The sequence below is a fragment of the Plasmodium reichenowi genome, chromosome 13, assembly GCF_001601855.1.
Source record: "Plasmodium reichenowi strain SY57 chromosome 13, whole genome shotgun sequence".
Lineage (NCBI taxonomy): Eukaryota > Apicomplexa > Aconoidasida > Haemosporida > Plasmodiidae > Plasmodium > Plasmodium reichenowi.
Window position 1 is genome coordinate 1,981,581 of NC_033658.1, and position 14,115 is coordinate 1,995,695.

At 17.9% G+C, this 14,115-nt stretch overlaps 2 protein-coding genes across 2 annotated transcripts; one reads left to right on the plus strand and one right to left on the minus strand.

The window, feature by feature from the left end:
• Positions 1-99: 99 nt before the first annotated feature.
• PRSY57_1351600 (hypothetical protein) lies at positions 100-3,171 on the minus strand (the record flags this gene model as incomplete). Its single annotated transcript, XM_012909439.2, has 15 exons — positions 100-137; positions 276-359; positions 513-602; positions 697-754; positions 865-968; positions 1,059-1,144; positions 1,235-1,293; positions 1,424-1,457; positions 1,616-1,678; positions 1,809-1,887; positions 2,109-2,156; positions 2,305-2,402; positions 2,502-2,548; positions 2,677-2,750; positions 2,865-3,171. 15 exons carry the CDS (start codon positions 3,169-3,171, stop codon positions 100-102), a joined length of 1,269 nt encoding a protein of 422 aa, XP_012764893.2.
• Positions 3,172-5,222: 2,051 nt separating this feature from the next.
• PRSY57_1351700 (P-loop containing nucleoside triphosphate hydrolase, putative) lies at positions 5,223-12,848 on the plus strand (the record flags this gene model as incomplete). Its single annotated transcript, XM_020115216.1, has 1 exon — positions 5,223-12,848. One exon carries the CDS (start codon positions 5,223-5,225, stop codon positions 12,846-12,848), a length of 7,626 nt encoding a protein of 2,541 aa, XP_019970139.1.
• Positions 12,849-14,115: the final 1,267 nt, after the last annotated feature.

Genomic DNA, 14,115 nt, shown 5'->3' on the forward strand with positions numbered 1-14,115 from the left:
TATTTTAATATGTAATATTTGTTTTTTTCTTTAACCATTGTAATTTATTAATTAAAAATGAGAAAAAGAAAAAAGAAAAAATATAATTAAATATTATCTTTATTCCTTCCTAATGTAATTATAGAATTCCTCAAATGCTGCAAGAAATATATATATAGTTAACATAATGTATAATATATATATATATATATATATATATATATATACATTGGTAATATATATTCCCCTTTTAATGTATTTTATATAAATTAAAAAAAATATAAAATGTATCTTACTAAATTTCTTTTTCGCATAGGAATTTATTTCATTTTTTGTTTTCAAATTATAAAACTTATATAGTTTCTTTTTCGTTATTATACCTGAATATAAAAAGAAAAATAAAATAAAGTAAAATAAAATAAAATAATAAATAAAGATATGGTTAATATTTTAATATATACAATTTTACACATAAAATTGTATATCTAATTATACAGAACAACCATTTTAAAAATGAGGAAAATATAAATTACCTTCATTATTATAGTCTACTTTTTTAAAAAATTGGAATGCTATAGTTTTATTAATCTTGATGTAAGTATTCATAAGACTTGCTATTATATCTAAGCATTAAATAAATAAATATTTAAATATATTTAAATGTATAATTATTTTTTGTTCCTTTTATGAAAAAAAAAAAAAAAAAAAGTTATTTACTACTAAATTGTATTTTTCCGCTTCTTGAAATATCCAATCCATTAAAAGACATTTTTATCTATATGAAAAAAAAAAAAAAAAATTATATAATATAATATCATATAAATAAATATTTACACATCTATCTACATATATATATATATATATATATATATATATATATATTACATCCCCATCCAAAAGTCCTAATTTGTTCATTATAATAAAATATTGTTCATATTTAATTGATCCTTGTTGTAGTATGTCCAAATAAAAGAACAAGGATTGGCATACTATAAAATAATAATATAATTTTATAAAACACTAACACATTATTTTTACTATAAGTAAATTTTATTTATTGATTAATTTATTTATTTTACTGTATATATCCTCATTTATTATAAGCTTTGCAAGATTATTTAATATATATCTCTTAAATGTATTCTTTTTCCAAAAGTTATAAATACTAAAAATAAATGAATATATGATTCGGAAAGTTTGTATAAAATGGAAAATATAATATAATATAATGTAAATGATTATGCTCATTTTCTACCTTTTTAGCATTTCAAAATTTATATAAGTATTTTGTCTTATATTTTCTTTAAACCATTCCTTAAACAAAAGGAAAAAAAAAAATAAAAAATAGATTAAATCACTTATAATTATTTTACTTTTCTATATATCAATTTATTTTGAATTTTTTTTTTTTTTTTTTTTTTTTCTTTTTCAATTATTTTATTACATGATCTAGTGCTTCTCTTAATGATATAATGGAACTACATAATAAAGTGTTTTCATGTTTATATATATATATATATATATATTTTTCATTCATCAATAATTCAAAGAGAAAAAAGACAAATTTTTTAGCTTTTAAATATAATTAAATTATTCTATTATATCATATTTATATATGTATTCTTTATATTACTACCTCATGTTACCGAGTAAAATTTTTTTTATAAAATCTCGACCTTTATATGAAAAATTTTTCCATCTATCAATGAAATAAAATATAATGATATTAAAGGGATTATTATAATATTTTATTCTATATTAATATTGTTCATTATTAAGGATTAACCTTTATATATATATATTTATATATATATTTAATATTCACTTACAATTTTTTGGAAATACAAATTTTTTTTTCATTCTTTTTATAATAGTATAAGGGAAACTCTCCACATACTAAGAAATACACTAAAAGTAACAAAAATATAAAAATGAATAAATAAATAAATATTAACAACTGGTGACAATTTTTATTATCATAGAAAACTATTTATAATATATAGTTTTCCTTATTCTATTTATTTTAAGATATAATAAAAATATATATTATGTATAAAAATATTTTAAATAAATATATTTATCCTTAGTGTGTGTCTACATATATATATATATATATATATAAATTTTACTTATGGATCCGATGCTATAAATGTTTTGACTCTTATATTTGGACGTTACTAAATAAGGTATAAAAGGGAAATAAAAAAAAAAAAATTAAAGAAAAATAAAACCAGGTGAATATACATATATGAATGTTAATGTGTGCTGATAAATATATTTAGACATATATATATATATATATATATATATATTTTATTAATATACATTTGCTAGGCATAGTTACAATATTATGAATGTCATCTAATTTTATCACAAGATCATTGTTTATTTTTTTTATGAGGAAGCTATGAGGAGTTAACTTTCTATAAATGCATAAGAATTATATATTATTTTAATAAGAAAAAATTAAAATATAGATAACAGCTAGATGAAATTATCAATATATGCTTTTATTTTATTACTTGTGTAAGAAATTATTTGAGTGTAAATAATTTACAATTAAAACAATCTAACAAAAAAAAAAAAATATATATATACATATGTATATATACATATATATATATATATATATATATATTTAAAAAATTATTCATTTTATATCATTTTTTTGTTTTCATTTCATAAATTATTAAAAACCTGATAAATGATTTTTCTAATTTTGTCCTCATCATATATTGCAGAGAAGGATATTGTGTCATATAAGCTTATATCTAAAATTTAAAATGAAATTTATATTCTTATAAATATTAATTAATTATAATTGTTATTGTTTTATTTTATTTTATTTTATCTGTTTTATTGTTTTATCTTTATTATATATAAACCTGAAAAAAATTCAGACACGCTAATAAAATAATAATCCGATTCAGCATATTGAATTAATTTAATTATATTGGGATGATCTAAGGATAGAACTATTTTGTATATATTATTTATATTATGTGTTTTCTTTTTAATAATTATTTTATATTTAAATCCATCTAGAATATTATAGCTATAAATAATCTTCTTGTTGTTATTTTCTTTTAAAGTATTAATAGGAATCAAATTTTTTAAAATGTTTTGTTCCGATTCAATGTAAAAAGAATTTAAAGGATTATTATTACTTTTTTGAATTCTTTTTATTTTCATTTTTTAATAATAAGAAAATGAATATTATATCGAATAAATGTTATATGATTAAGTAAAACATAACACGATAAGTATATATATATATATATATATATATATATATACAAAGGGATATTTAAAATAAACATGTGACTATTTTCATATATATCTTTTTTAAATAATGTGAAGAATTTAATAAGAACTAAATTAATAAACATTTGTATACACTTAGCAAAAATATGTTATACTTCCTTTTTGTCTTCTACAAAGAAATGTATTCATATTTTTGAAATTTATAAACATATAAAATATGAAATTATATAAATTAAATTTCCATGTTGATTGTAAATTATGTTCATATTTTTTTATTATGTAAAAAATTAATTAATAAATATGAAGAGTTGAGAAAAAAAATAATAAATAAAAAAAAATATTTATATGTTGTACTTATCCTTTTTTTTAATTAAAATATACTATGTTATCATTGTCTGCTTTAAAGAAAATAATTAAAAAAAAAAAGAAGAAAAATTATAGATACTTTATAAATATATAATAAAATAACATACTTACATAATTTAACACATTTGCGGCATAAAAAGTATTTAGTATATTTAACCAAAATGATAATATGAATAATATTTTGTTTTCTTTTAAGAAAAAAGAAAGAATAAATAACGTGTATAATTTATTCTATATATATATATATATATATATATATATATATCTTTATATATTTTTTATATGTGAATTGTCGTTGTTTCAATTCTTTTATTTTAATATATTACTTAGAAAAATATGAAATCAGGAGGTAAAAGAAAACCCAAAAGAATATTTCCTATTATAATAATTCATCAAATATATATATATATATATATATATATATATATTTTCTTCCTTGTATCATTGTTTAAGGATAGAAAAAAATATTCCTTTCGGAAACAATATAAAGAACATTTATTTTACATGGTAAAAATAATTTTACATATAACCATTTTTATGAACATGTAATATGGTCTTTATCCTTGTGGAGTAATACATATATTAATAATTTTATGTAAAGAAGATGAGTATTAGGTTTGTGATATTAAATATACATAAATATTTAAAGATATTATGGTTTTTAAATAATCATTATTGTGAAAAAAACTTTACATGTTATATAATATACATAATATATATATTAAGAACTAGAAAAATAATCCTAAAATATATACAGAAGTAATATCAACAAATTCATCATATATATATATATATATATTTTGCAAGTATATTAACCAATGATTTTGGTTATATTTTTTTAATATAATATAGAAGAAACATATGTCCCAAAAAGAGAAATGACATAAAAAAATAAAACAGAAAAAAAAAAAAAAAAAAAAAAATTTTTTTAATTTTTATAATTAAATATATAGTTCAATAATTTTTTTTGATTTATATTTTTGTTATTTACGTTATTAATATTTTTTAAAAAATATACGTGGCATAAATTTATGAAATAGAAGGAATAGAGTAGTAAGCATAAAAATATTTTGAATTAAATATGAACAAATAAATATATAAAATTATTATATATATAATTATATATATATATATATATATATATATATATTATTATTATTTATATATGCATAAAAATATATATAATATTATATTATATTATATAACATCTTATTTTATAATTAAAAACATTTTAAGAAAATTGTAATATGTGGAATGAAACATTATAATCTGATATTTTATAAACTTTAATGAACTATAAATAATTAACAAAGTATAAAATGAATGGAGAATTTTCTTTATCAAAAGGTTATTTTTTTTTTTATTAATTTTTTATGTATCTTTTAACAAATACGATTAAATAAGATTATTCATTTTTCAAGAGAAGAAAAAAAAATAAAAAGTTAAATATATAATTATTCCATATAATATATATATATATATATATATTGTATAATATAATGGAAGAAAAAAACAAATATATATATTTATACATATAGAAGTAAAAAAGAAATTAAACATATAAAATTTCACATTTTGAGAAAAGATATATTTATATGTGTTATGGTTAAAAGATGAAAAAAACATCTAAAAATAAAAAAAGAAAAGCAAGTGATAAATCTTCTTCCAGAAAAAATAGTTCACAAGATACGTTTGACACAAATAGTTCTATTAACGAGAAAGCACAAGATGGTTTTAACGATGTACCAAGTAATTTAGAAAAAGCGGAAGAAAGTACAAACAATTCATATAAAATAAATAATAATATAAATAATTGTGATGATGATGATATCAAATTTTTGATTGAACATGTAGATTTTCAACAGTTTTGTAATATAAAAAAGAAGGGAAGTGCCCATTATAAGAATAAAAAAAATGATGAAAATATAAATAATAATAATAATAATAATAATAATAATTGTGTCAATAATAATATTAATGATGATATGGAATATAATAACAATCCTTTAAACATCATCGGAAAAACATATGATTATTTAAGAAGAAAAAATTTTAAATCAGTACATTTAAAGAAATTAGAAAATTATCAATATTTTGAAAAAATATTATGGCCCTATTACAATATGTATGATAATTTCTATGAACTAAATAATAACAGCATATTTTTTCATCCGAATGATGAATTAAATAATAAAAAGAATGTACATTTAAAACATTTGTTATCTATCGTAATATTTCTTTGTTATAAATATGAAGAAAAGGGGAAACATGAAATCTGGGAACAATTAATATATAACAAAATTGACGAATTTGAAAAACTAGTATATAATGAAAAGAATGGTTTAAATAGAAATTCGACTACTTTTGATATTGATGAGAAATATAATTTATATAAAGAATTTCTTATAGAAAAATTTAATAATTTATTTTTTAATACACTCAAGTTAATAAATTATAATTTTGTTATCAGTGAATTTTTATCATCGGATTTGAAAGGTAACAATGATGAAATATTGTTGGATAATTTAAAAAGATATAGGAAAAATTTATATAAATTAAATTTTTTAGAAAAATGTTATATATTACAATTTTTTATAAATATTTATTCTAGTATAGATAAGAAATTTCTGTTTAAATTGTGTGTAGATTTATGTAATCCATTTATATGGATATATATAAATGATACATATTTAAATACCTTTCTATTTAAAACAAATGAAGATGCAAAGGTGTTATATAATAATATATTAAATGTTATGAAAAGAAAATATGACAATTATGAAAATTATGATATATTATCAATATATACAAGTAACTGTGTTGTAGATACACAAGAGAAGGAACATAATATACCAAATGATGATAAGAAGAAAAGGAAAAGATCATCTACAAAAATAAATAATGATATACAAAATGAAGAAAATAAAATTTGTTATGATGAAAATGTTATATTATTTATAAATAAAAATGCATTTTTCTACAATCTTATAAATTACTTTTTATTAGTTTTAGATTATGTAGAAAGGAATAATTTTGATGAATTACATGATACAGATATTTTGTCGGATACATCTGATGGTGAGAATATATTTGACAAAATGAACATTTTAGAAAATGATGATGATGATGATATATATACTTTTGATGATAATAAAAAAATTGGTACACAACTTTTAGAAAAATTAAAAATAATAAATGAAAATATCACAGAAGAAGAAAATACAATTTCATATTTAGAAGATATGGATATATTATTGAAATGTGATAGCAAATTTTATGATGAAAGGTATAATAAGAATATAAATATGTTAATTAATATTGATTTACAGAATAAAGAAGAGAACTTTGAAAATGATTATAAATATGTTTCTAGTGAAGATGATATATATCAATATAATGAATATAAATATAATAATAATAATAATGAAGATTATAAGAAAGAAGAAATATTAAGTTTATTTTCAAAATATGAAAAAAAAGTTAAAGATATGAATAATAAAGAATATATGTATAGAAAAAATAAAATTCAAAAAAAAGATACATGTACACAAAATAATAATAAATATATTTTATTATTTCTTGAGAAGTGTATTGAGTTTTTTATCGATTTATTAAGTCAACTTTATTCTAGACGAATATTATATATCTTTTTAAAATATTTTAATGTATTTATTTATTGTAAAATATCGAAATTGAATAAAGATAAGAGGCAATTCAAAGAATTAGTAAAATTGTTTAGATATTATATGGAAATGTATATAGATAATTTTTCAGGGAACCCATTAACATATTTGGAAATTAATAACGAACATTATAAAAACTTTGAGTCCTTTCAAATATTTTGTTATAAATATTATAAGGATCATAATATTTTAAAAAATTATTATTTAAAATCTGTTTATGTGATGGATAAAAAAAAAGAAATGTGGGAAAATCTAACCAAATTGGATCACAATGTGTTATCCTTTTTGTGTCAGAATTTAAAATATGTAATCAATATAGATACATTTATTGACAATGATGAAAGTATGAGTGAACCGAAAAAAAAGCTGAGTCTTACAAGTGATACAGATGTAAATATGGATAAAAATATGGATAAAAATATGAATGATAATATGAATGATAATATAAATGATAATATAAATGATAATATAAATGATAATATAAAGGACAATATAAAGGACAATATAAATGATTATAATAATAATAATAGTAGTTGTAGTAGTAAGGGGAAAAAAGGAAGAAAGGGGAAGAATAACAAAAATGAAGAAAAAATAGAAACAAAAAGAGAAAATAATGAGGAGAAAAATAGAGAACAATTTAAGTGCTACAATCAAAATAAATTTAATTATTTATTTAATCATTTAAATATATTTCATGAAAAGAAAAAAATATTTTATATTATATTATTAATTGAAAATTTAAGTTTTAAAAAAAACATTTTTGAAGAAATTGAAAAAAAATGTGATTATCCAAATGAAATGGATTTATTTGATAATATATTAATAGATTCTAATGAAGACGTAAAAACTAATAATGAAAAAAAGAAAAAAAAGAAATATATACTTTATACAAAACCATTATTAAAATTAAATTTACAATATTTATGTATAAATGATTATATTTTTAGAATATATAATTTATTCAAATTACAAAGTTATTATGATATAAAGAAAAATATTTTAGAATATGTATATGAAACTAATCCAAAAAATAAAAAGGTAAATGAAAGTAGTATATTAAAATATGTGTATGAAATAGATGATGATAAAATAGATTATCATAATATGAATGAAAAAGAATATAAAAAAAATTATTATAATAATGAAGAAACAAATAATTATCAATCATCTAATATTATAGATAATGTAAATAATATGACGAGAAAAAGAAAATCGAATAATGAAATAGAAGAAAATGATATTATTCTTTATAATAATAATCATATAAATAAAAATACATATAACGAATATCAATTAAAATCTATTATAATTGATATTAATAAAATAGAAAATACCTATTTTGCTAATGAAAGGAGAATGAGTAATAAAATTGATTCGTTCAAAATTATTAATGTTGATGATGATAATAAAAAAGTGAGCGCAGAAATAATTATTGATTTACGATATAAACAATATGAAAGAATCAAAAATGAATGGAATATGATTAGACCTTCTGATATATTATTTCTTGTATCTGTGAAAAATTATACTAATCTATATAAAAATAAATTAAATGTTATTAATGATAATGATATGAAAAAATTATTAGGTATTAATCATGTTAGAGGTTGTGAAGTTATAAAATATTCTAATATAGGTAATGATGATGAAGATATCAATAATGAAAAATGTACCTTAAAAAAAATTACAGTATATTTAGATTATATACAATATCAAAAAGATATTCTAAATAATCCTGACATATACGAATCCTTTAATCTTCTAATAAGAAGAAAACAAAAAGAAAATAATTTTTATTACATTCTAAATAATATCAAGACATTAATTCTTAATCCTGATGATGCAATTATACCTCATTGGGTCCATGACATATTTTTGGGTTACTGTGATAATTCGATAAAATATTACGACGAAACATTGCACAATGCTTATCATCCTGATAAGGATGAGCAAAATGTAGAAGATGAAAGTGATAGTGATAATAACAATGATGAGTACCAAACGGACAGCAACGATAATAATAATGATTATAATAATAATGATTATAATAATAATGATTATAATAATAATGATGATAATAATAATGATGATAATAATAATGATGATGAAGACGAAACCCATAGTGATAATAATACAGATAATGCTGCTCTTAATGATCATAATAATTCAAACGCAAGTGATGTTTCATCAAACGGTGATGAGACACAATCATCCAAATCATTAATCAAAAATAAAATCTCCTACAATAAATCTCTTTTCAAATTTATGAAAACAAATGTAGATGATATTAATTACTTGAATACCTTTTTGAATATAGGACATATACTTAAAACGACGAATGTTGGATATATGTGTGTGGATTTGTCTTATATGAACATATTAAATGATAATAATTTTAATGTGCATGATTTTTTAAATGAATATATTGAACCACTGTATTTAAGTTATGTACCAATAAAATATGAACATGAAAAGGATTGCATGAAAAAAAATGTCTTAGAAAAGAATATTATAGAAAGTTTATTTTATCATATTTGTGTAATCAATAAATATAAAATTGATGACACCAGTTTTGTGTCAAAGTTTGTAGCAAATATTGATATTGTATATGAGTGTAATAATTTTTTTGTATTCCAATTTGAATTTAAGGAAAAGAAATATTTTTTAATTTTCAATAACTTTTTAAGTAAGAAGCAAAATCAGAAAAATGTTGTGCAGCAAGTTGAACAGAATCAGAACGAAGATGTTTCCACAAAGAAGAAAAAAGTAAAAAATAATGATAATAATGATAATGATAAGGATGGTAATAGTGAAGCAAATCTTGATAACAACCTACAAACAAATAACAACAAATGTGTTACCATTAAGGATCATAATAAAATAAAAAATATTTATCATAAAGTTATAGAAGATTCCCTAAAATATCTAAGAATTAAAGATGGTATATATCGATTACAAAATAAAATATATGAAGATCCAAATTATCCTCTAGAAGGATTATTAATACATACAGAAAAAAAGAATAGCACAAATATAAAATATATAAATAATGAGAAAAAAAAAGAAATTATTAAAAAAAATATATATTATACTGAAAGACAAATAGAATGTATAAAGAGTGGTATATATAAAGGTATAACCATTATTGAAGGGGTTCCAGGTAGTGGAAAGACTAGTATCTTAAATAAAATTATTAATATATTGTTTAATAATAAAAAAAACGAAAAAATACTTATATGCACCCATAGTAATAGTTGCTTAAATTATATTTTTAATTTATTAGTAAAAGAAAATGTAATTCATCAAAAATATTTATGTAGGGTTGGTATGGGTGAAGTAGATTCTGAAAATTTTATAAATGAATATGACATTATGAATGATAAGTTAAATGAAAAATATAATAAGAAAGATGAATATATGAATACCTATCAACTTAATAATATGTATAATAATTATGATGATGAAAATTTTAATTTTTCCAAATATGGAAGAATAAATTATATGTTAGATTTAAGACAAAAATTATTAAATGATCTTAATTTATTATCAGAATCTTATAATAACCAAAAAATATACAATTGTTTAACTGCTAATCAATATTATGAAAGATATGTTAAAAAAAGAATTTACTTATATTTTCAATTTGTATATCTTTTTAAAAATAAATTTAATAATGAAGAGAACAAGGTGGATGAATTCTTTAATTTATATTTCTCATCGTCTACTGAAGATTATGATATATATAACTTATTTTTATGTCCTAAGATATATGTTCAGGACCATGAAGATAATATAAATGGATTATTATGGGAAAATGATAATATAGAAGAAAACAGTAATTGTAAGAAAATTAAATGTATGGATTTATTAAAAGATGATGAGCCATATTTTTATTTGATACACCCAAAAAATCAATTAAAATTATTAAATCTAAGTATATATAATATATTATTTCCTTTTAAAAAATATCTAAATTTAAAATTACAAGGCATATCTCTTCAAACGTATCTAGAAAATAAAAGCAAATTATATGAAGCTGAGAAGGGAGAATATAATTTACAGGTACTTGATAAAATTGTGGAAACTAATTTTATATCAGATGAAAAGCATATTACTAATGGTGTAATCAATATGGATTATGATGATAAAAACAATAATAATAATAATAATAATAATAATAATAACAATCACAATGTTGATTCTTTAAGTGACAATTATGGTCATAACATTCAAAATAGTGCTCATATAGCTAAGATAAATGATTTAGATAATAATGATAAAAATAATAATATATTGAAAAAAAATAAAAATACAAATCCTTATATAAATGACGATTTAGACGAAAATCATTTCAATATACAATTTCAACAGGGAGAAGATGATTTATATGTAAGTAAATATTATTTATCCAAATTAGTTAAAAATTTCGAACATTTAAAAGATTGTAGAGCATTTGAAGTTTTAAGAAATCAAAGAGAAAGATGTACTTATATTATTGCTAAGCTAGCTAGAGTAATTGCAATGACATGTACACATGCAAGTATTAATAGAAGTAAAATAGCGAAACTACAATTCTATTTTGATAATATTATAATAGATGAATGTACACAAATAACAGAAAATGATACGTTTTTACCTTTATTACTTCAAGAAAATAGATATTATAAAAGTAAATTAAAAAGAATTATATTTGTTGGAGATTCAAATCAGTTACCTCCTATAATAAAAAATAAATACATCAAGGATTTTGCTAATTATGAACAATCTTTATATAAGAGATTTTTAAGATTAGATTTACCATCTATATATTTAAATGAACAAGGTCGTATGAGAAGTGAAATATGTAATATCTATAAATATTTCTATAGTAAATATAATATTGAAATATCTAATTTAGAATGTATATATAAAGACAATTTTGTAAGATCATTCAATCCGGGTTTTACATATACATATCAGTTTATACATGTACCATCTGAAGAATATTCTCCTATACCCTATTTTTATCAAAATTTATTAGAAGCTGAAATGACGGTTGCAATATATATGTATATGAGATTAATAGGATATCCAAATGATGTAATAACAATTTTAACAACATATAATGGTCAAAAAGAATTAATATTAGATATATTAAAGAAAAATTGTATGTATAATAAGTTAATAGGTATGCCTAAAAAAGTAACAACTGTTGATAAATATCAAGGAAAACAAAATGATTATATTATATTATCATTAGTACGATCAAGAAGTATAGGATATATGAAAAATATTAAAAGATTAATTGTAGCTTTTTCTCGAGCAAGATTTGGTTTATATGTTCTTGGTAATTACAATTTGTATAAGAAGGCCTATGAATTTAAAAAGCCTCTATATTTTTTTAAAAAAAATAAATTACAATTATCTTTACATATAAATGAACATTATTTAAACACAACATATAGACATATTGAAAATACTTCGAATAATTCATCTGTAATTATAAATGATCTGAACCATTTTTACACAATTATATATTCCTTATTAAATTATCAATTGGAACAGCCGAAAAAATGATACTAAGGAAAGGAGAAAAGAAAAGTGAATTTATTCTATATATATATATATATATATAAATATTTTGTTTTTAATAAAATAGTTCTTTTTTATATATTATATTATTATAACACTTTTAAATACAATTCAAAATTACGAATACATACATTATTCCTTTTCTTTTTTATATTATATATAAATATAATATTATATATTCCAAGATAAGAAATATAAGTAGAATTAAAAATGTATCTATATAAAACATTGTTTTTTATTTCTTAATTTAAAACTATATATATGTATATATATATGTATGTTTTTTAAAATATTCTTTGTTTACTCATTTTAATATATATATAATACATATGTATAAATGAATTCTTTTTTTTTTTTTTTTTTTTGACGTTTGATTTGAAAAGAAAAAAATTTTAATAAATTTTAACATAATCATGTAAAATGTTAATAATTACATATATATATATATATATATATATATAATAAGTAAACCTTATATATATGTATCATTTTCGTTAATTTTAAAAATATTTTTTAAGAAAAATTTACACTTTTATTAAAATTTATATAAAACCATTTAGCTTTATTCTTTTTGACTATTATGTAAAATTAATAAATATATTATATTATTACATATTAGTAATATAAATATTACGGTAGTACTATACATACATATAATATATATAATATATATTTTGTTATTCTCAAATTTGATAAATATGCAGCTTCTTTTTTATACACAGTATAATATATATATATATATATATATATATTATTCATATATAATTTATTATTATTATTATATATATACATATATTTTTATACTTTTGAAAATTAAAAAAAAAATTTAATTATAGATTTTATAAAAACTAAAATATATTTATAATATTAATATATATATATATATATATATATTTTTCCTTCTTTCATATTTTCTTAAATAATTTAAAATGTAATAGGAAGAAGAAAAATAAGGTTATAGGGAATAATGTAAAAATTCATGGTATAATACATAATATATTATATTATATTATATATATATATATAATATTTTATATTTATCAATAAAGGGTTTTTGTGGTTTCTTTTAATCCACATATATTATAATATTAATATTTATTATATATATATTTTTTATTTTTTTTTGTTTTATCTTAATTATTATATTATATCATATCATATTTTTTATTTTATTTTATTTATTTATTTTTTTTTTTTTTCATTTGATTATATATTCTTTCAAGTATTGTTTAAAAAAAAAAAGAAGAAAAAT